Source organism: Acanthisitta chloris, unplaced genomic scaffold (genome assembly GCF_000695815.1).
Source record: "Acanthisitta chloris isolate BGI_N310 unplaced genomic scaffold, ASM69581v1 scaffold6054, whole genome shotgun sequence".
NCBI classification, from domain to species: domain Eukaryota; kingdom Metazoa; phylum Chordata; class Aves; order Passeriformes; family Acanthisittidae; genus Acanthisitta; species Acanthisitta chloris.
This window is the reverse complement of record NW_008667553.1, coordinates 1-7,122: the sequence shown is the minus strand read 5'-3', so window position 1 is coordinate 7,122 and position 7,122 is coordinate 1. Positions and strand designations below refer to the sequence as shown.

Sequence of the window (7,122 nt, the reverse complement as noted above, 5' to 3'; positions counted from 1 at the left end):
GTTTTATTTCCCTTTGATTGGAACCAAGTCGATTTCAGCTATTGTTCAGAGTTCGACTGAAATCTAGACATCGCATCTTTCTTCACAATGAGGAGTAATGTGACACTGAAGGCAGGAATTATTTGCCTTGGCTTCATTAGGCAGATTGTAAAATAGCTTGTAAGATATGTCATTAGTAAATTAGCTGTTGGTGTGACAAATGAGCCTGACTCATGTTTTCCTTCCCTTGCGATAGCATGAGCCCTAGAATGCAGTCCTGTTGGAACAGCATTTCCCCTGACTTGGCTTAGGTCTTCAACAGAAAAGATGCAACAAACTAGCTTTTATTGTGCTGCATAAAGTTGATCCTGATTAACACATTGTCAAGCACAGAAGTGATGGAGTGAAGGATCTTTGATTTCCTGAGGAATTTATATGAACAGAGAAATGAATCAGGTTTTCAAGTCATCTTTGTACTTGAGAACAAACACAGGACTCACAAAGGCAGCTGGAGGAAAGCTTTTATTGCCCTCATCATTACAGACACAGTGGGTGTAAATGCCATGGTCAATTATATCCAAATGTATGAGAGGGTTTTGCCCAAAACTGAGCAAGTGCTTTATCTCAGTATGTCTACCAATCTATATTTTCTCACATAAATCTGAAGAGATCTGCTCTGTGGAGCTTGGAGATTAAGAGTTCAGAGTTCAGCATCAGAGATTTTTTCTTCTTTGGTGGAAAATCTTTCTTCGCCGAAGTTTAATATTTAAGGTTTTTCTCAACTTTAACAAGGTATCTTTAAATAAGGTAATGTTCATGATCATGACAAATGTTTCCTTTAAAATACAATATGCCTGTTTCCAGACTGTGTCACAGTGCTGGTGGATTTCTTTCGTTTCTGTATGTGTGCACCATAGAATTACTTTTATTCTCATCTAACTTTTTAATTCAAAATTCTTATGTTCACTTTTTAAAATAATGCTTATTTGTCTCTTAGAGTGCCTATCACTTCTGAATATTTAAGTCCTGATTAGCTGGATACATGAGAGCTGCAACAAATCAATGAAAGTAAAAATGAACAAATACCTGGGAATGTACTGCACAGGAATACCTCTTAATAAAGTTTAAGTGCACTGACTAAACACATCAATGCTTTATATGTCAAAAGCCCCATTGCACCCCTAAACATCTGTATGCATAACTACTTTTAACATGAGTACCTTCTTTATTTTGCACTACAGACTTTGGATAAAAATCCATTTCTCCTAATGCCTAGCTTTGTTCAATACTCAGAAAAAAGTTAGGAAAACCAGACTGATATCAAACTCACTAGCAGTAAAGCAAAATGAGCCCTATGCACTAATGCCAGAACATTATTTTGGGATTTTCTTTTGCTTTTACATAGAGCACTAAGAGCAGGGAAGCATATGGCAAAGTAAATTTAAGACCAGTTTATAACGCCTTCTTAAACCAGCATTTATGCTTTCTTTCCTTGCTGTTTGGTTGGAGCCCACATTCTGTAGAGAAAGAAGAGTACAATAAGATAGTACATGGAGCTCTTCAGAAGAAGGATGATGTACACTAAATATGCTGTTCTGTGCATTAGGTGATCTGTAAGAAACAGAAGACAGAAAAATCTTATTTAATGTCCACATTGTACAACCAACCTCCTAAAGGGCAGGAAGAACAGGGACTAGGCAGTCAGCTGCTGCTGTAACTACATGGACACCAGTGAACAGTGTGTAAACCTGTAAAATATCTGAATGTCCTTTTACTGGGTTTACACTTCTAATAAGTTCTAAACCTAGTGGGTTTCTTAGCATTCAACTCCCTCTCAATGCCACTGGTTATTATTCCCTGCAAAGGCAAGAACACAATTGTAGTGTTTCCAGCACTTAATACCAGCAGCACCATGTTTGTTTGAATCATTTTGTTGCATTTTTTGAACATATGTGCTCATGATTCTTCCCAAATCCTCCTTCAAGCTAAAAATTATATATTTCTTTGTCAAAGTCCTGGGCAATTGCTATGCTGATGGAGCATCACTCGAAGCATTCAATGAGCATTTAAATACTTCAAGTGTTTAAAAGAGTGTCACTTAATGTGGGCTAATAATCTTGTACGCCAAACCACATATGTAGCATCCTAATAAAGCACTTAAGAAGGCTAACTCATAAGGGTAGGTGAGCCCCTTCTTATAATTGACGACAGAAGTTATTTCAGGAAAGCACTGAGGTATTTTCAAGTTATAGACCCCAGACTTAAAAGGTTTCATGTACGCTATTTGGAAAGATTATCTTCACAATGTTCTGAGCATATGCAGCAATATCTAACTCTTGGATGGCATGTATCACTTTCACACATTTTAATGCATTAAGTTACCTCTATTAAAATCTGCACCACAATCCCCTTCCTGAGGAGCAGTCATCATCAAATCTAGTGGAAAGAGAGTTAAAAAGCCCCAGTTAGGATTTTCTTTCATTTTAAGGAACAAGAATTGATAAATAGTGTGAAAAAGTGGTGATATAGAACAGGAAAATGAGTATCTAGTTTAATAATAAGAGAAAAGGATGCAGAGCAGATATTCACAAGTAGGATTTATTTGTAGAAACAGCTCGAAGATGGGAAATGCTTGTGGAGAAGGGTCTGGGTATTTGTTGCCGTAAGTGGGAGTGTTGACATAAGTGCAGAGTCTCTTTTATATGGAACTGGAGTCAGTTTGACCACCTGATCTTGTCATTGAAGAAGCTGCAGTCTGTTTGCCTTCACAACATACTGCTAATAGAAATGCTGCATATTTTTTCAGAATATATTTTGTGGGTTGAAATGTAATGGTTATTTATGGCCGTGCTCTCACTCATTGGAGGTGTGTTAATTTGTAGCAATCTGAGCAGATGTACTTAAGGAGAAAAGATTAATCTAAACCTAAATAGATTGCTCTTCTTATAGATATTGCTATATTTTAAACCATCTGCATTGATTATATGTTACTTTTTCTTTAAAATTGCATTGACTTTCAGGTTTGGCTTTGCATAAACAATCTTCCCACAATCAAACACAATGGTCTCATTTTCATACATGGTTATTGCCTCACTATTGCTGGACTGTGAGTAAGTAATATATTTAAATTTTGCTCTACATCTTCAGCAACATCATTTTTAACTCCTTAGATTTTTATAGCTGTGTCTAATGTTAGGGTTGTCAGAGGGACTTAGACCTGTAAGCTGTGAGAGGTAGTACTTTGTTCAGAAACTCCTGTAAACTGGAAAATAGCTGACACACGTTAGTGCAGAGTTTTTGAAGCTATGCTAGTTTAGACTGTAGTGCAGACTTTTTGAAGCTATGCTAGTTTACACCTGATGAGGATCAATAATTGCTCTTTTTCTATTACAAAGGGATGCTCACTTGGGGACGCCGATAGCACAAGCTTAGGTTGACTTTCCCAGGGAAACTCTGGTTGCATATTTTAGCTATTGTTGTGCCAAGGAGGGCAGATGTCTTCAGAAACAGTAATAGAAAGCATTATTTATCTAATTTTATTACAAAGAGAAAAAATTCTCTAATAATATGCAGGATTAAATGTTTAACTTGTGAAGTATACCTTGTGCTGGCAGTGAACGCTCTTGGCTTTCATGCTCGTACTTGCAGTAAAATTTCTTGTGTTTCTTCTCTGCTGGTACAGTCAACCAGCTGCCGATTGAGTATCCATCCTCCTTCGTGGGCTGCCAAGGGTCACCTTTGACTACGTTGTCTGTTACCTCCTTTTTTTCTTCATCCACCCATGTCACCCGAATAACTTCTGGGTAGAATCTCTCAATGAGGCAAAGATATGTAATCTGATTTTCATGTTTCTTCTGCAGGATTTCTGAGTTTGCTGGTGGAGAATTTTCTTTGTCTGGATTGGTTATTGGAAGAAGAAAATTAACAAAACAGAGAGTTGAAGATCAGCAGTGCACATCAAATTAATGCACAGCCACAAAATACAAATTCTGAAGACCCACAAAATAAATGTCTTATTAATAAGGGTTTTAGCTGTTATCAGAAATGTTTAGAAACTGAAATACTTACTGCTGGAGATACTAGGTAATCTCCCTTGGAACTGAGCTAGAAAACTTCAGGCGACTACATGAAAGCCAATATTCCACAGCCTTCCAAGCAGTACTGCTCTCAGAAATGTATTGTTCGGCTCAACATTTTGACAATTATGAAATAATAGCAATATTTCCTGAAAGTGCTTTGTCCATTTATCCAAATTAGAGGAATTTAATATTGCTTTATAATATTTAGGCAAAAATAAGTTGACAAAAGTTTTGTCAACAAATGCTAAATGTAGACCACCTACCTTTCCAATCTTTGCAGTTTTATGTGCCCAGTATAGCCCTTACATATAATTAATGAACCTCTGCTATAACTAATTAATTTTTCAAAAGCCCATAGTAATTTTGGAGGGTTTATTTGAGGGGTGGAAAGCAATTAAAATTAGTTAGTGGTTTCTTTATCTTTAAGACATTCCATGCATTTGCCAGGTGAAGATCTTTAGCGAGACAGCACAAAATGCCCTGGACACCAAGGGTTGGAAATGCTGTTCCTTAAATACTTGATGTGTTCAAGCGCTTGAATTAACACATCTGAAAAGGAAAAACCAAAACTGAACCTAAGCAGAAGAACATGTTACATCTAGATACTAGACAATGTACCTAGCCATACCAGGGTTGTCATATGTGATGTGTTTTGAGAAACATGCTCAGTATGAACATACATGAATACATTTAAAACTAAATGTGAGCTGTTTCCACAGGCTACCTGTAGGTAACCTCCATTTCAGTTGCCCCTCTGCATTAAAACTATGTTATTAGGAGGAATCAAAATCATACAGATTTTGTTCACAGAGATGATGTTTTGGTATCATATAAGTGGATAGTAGAATTAAGTCTGTTGTAGTCAAATGTGAGTTTGTGCAGTGTGTAAACAGGCAGTGCTCACAGGCAATCATTTTTGACTATGCTTACCTGCAAATCAAGACTGGATACATTGTCCAAATTGGCTTTTGTTATATAGAAAGTACTGCTTAAGACTAGTTTTTCAAGGCAGCAGAGAAATTTAGGTGCTCCTCACACTGGAATTTCTATTTAGATTCCTTTGTAAGTCTCTCCCACTGAATTGGAGCATGTAGATGTACAGGCTTTAAACTGTGCTCTGAGCGCTGCAATTTTCATGGATTGGGAGAAAACACATTAATATAAAGATGTATTTTTGTCAAAAACTTCCACCTGTCTTTACATGATCAGCCTATCCTAGATCAATCTTCTACATTGCATTCCCCCTAAAACAACTTAGTGATTCTTTGAAGTATTTCACACTTGGTGCTTAAAAACAAGATGACCAAAGCACAAGGCTGTCCACCTTCAAACAGATAAACTTTATGTTCAAATTTCCCTCATTTTGGAGATTTGTCACTGAAATGACAATGTGGACCGAGTCCTGTTGGACCAGAAATAAAATTGCTAACAATGTTATGGTTCTCTAATGTTAATTTAGGACCTAATTTTAACTTCTTTATGCATCAGTCCTCCCAAGGATTCACGATTAAAGTAATTTCTAAAATGATTTATTTTTTCCAGGTTCATATATTTTCAGAAGACTGGGAAGTAGCTTTTGTCTCAGTGACATTGCACTCTGCAATGCCTCATGGCTATTTTAGATGTTTTTTCATGTTTCTTTTAGATATTCACAGCTTAGTAAGCTGTCCTGACTAATTTCTGTAGGCTAAAATATAATTGTCTATTTTGACATTATTCCCTTGGATTATCAAATCTAAAGAGAGAGGCAAAAGAGATGCTTCCAGCTGCTAGTTCATCCTGCTCGTTTTAGAGACTTGTGCTAGGATAAAATAATTTCCACCTCCGGAACTGCCACTTACCATAAAAAAGACCCTAGGTGCTTAGTTTAAATGAAACACCTAACTCATATCCCAATACTGAGGAAACATGTTGCTAGACTAACTGCAGCTGTGTGCAGGCATGGGAGAGGCTCATGTACATACACAGGTAAATGGATGACAGTGGAGAATTAAGTTTTGCATATACTTATATATATGTTTGCATATGAGAAAAAAACATCTGGAGGTATGTTTCTGAAAAACATAGAATTAGCAGCAGGTTTTGATGTATTTTCAGTCTGATCTGTAAAGTCAATGACATCAACAAGATGGTTTATGTTGGCTTTTCTGGGCAAATTATCTGATTCTTTCTGAAGAATTTGAAAGTAATGACCTTGCACTCCACTGTCATTTTTGTTTCAGTTAAACATAGAAAAATGTTGCTGTTTTGAGATGCTCCCAGCTGCTAGTTCATCCTGCTCGTTTTAGAGACTTGTGCTGGGATAAAATAATTTCCACCTGCAAGTGCAGATATTTCTTAAGCCAAAGTCTGTCTTTTCTGTCTTGTAGTAATGCAGTGAGCCTCCAAAACACTGTGCAAAGAAAATGCTGGAGTTAGATTCATAATCAATGACCTATTAAAAAACGTAGGTTCTAAATATATGTTTTTACAGATTAACTGTCAATAGGTTTCTTAATGAAACTCCTCTACAGTTTCTTTACAAGTATCCATAAATAAGATATAAATAAGTTCACTGTGTTCTTAAGCTGAAATTTTAATTCTCATTACTTGGATGATCCCATAAAATGAGTAATTTTTTCTGATACTGAAAGTTCCTCTGTTCCCCTTCAAGCCAGTGGGAGCTGAGAGCACTCAGCACTCTCAGCTCCTAAACAGCATTCTTGTCCTGCTTGCTGGCGACTTCAGGAATTGTAATTGGTAATAATGTAGTATAGTCCTGACCTACTGTGAGCTGCCCTAGAGAGCTTAAAGAGCAATCAGCCTTCTTTGCAAAACTCTCCCATTACAAGGCTTTTAAAAACATAAGATTTTGAAAACACTTACTGGAGACGAGGAGTTTTGTGCCAGAACCAAATACCTTATCTGGCTCTCAGTGGTATATTCCCTTACAGTAACTGCTATCTGAAGGACGGGATGCCAGGCAGAGGGACCTGGAGAAGCTTGAGAAGCCCATGGGAATCTCATGTGATCTAACAAGATGAAGTGCAAGGTGCTTCACCTGGGTCAGGGCACCCCCCAGTGT

At 37.1% G+C, this 7,122-nt stretch overlaps 1 gene segment (V, D, J or C); it reads right to left on the bottom strand.

Annotated features, from left to right (window-relative positions):
• Window positions 1-1,456: 1,456 nt before the first annotated feature.
• LOC103800162 lies at window positions 1,457-6,962 on the bottom strand (the record flags this gene model as incomplete). The annotated part of the segment is given in 3 exon segments: window positions 1,457-1,590; window positions 3,581-3,874; window positions 6,924-6,962. Coding segments are annotated over 3 exon segments (467 nt in total), but the record flags the coding sequence as incomplete, so codon positions are not given.
• Between the last annotated feature and the right edge of the window lie 160 nt (window positions 6,963-7,122).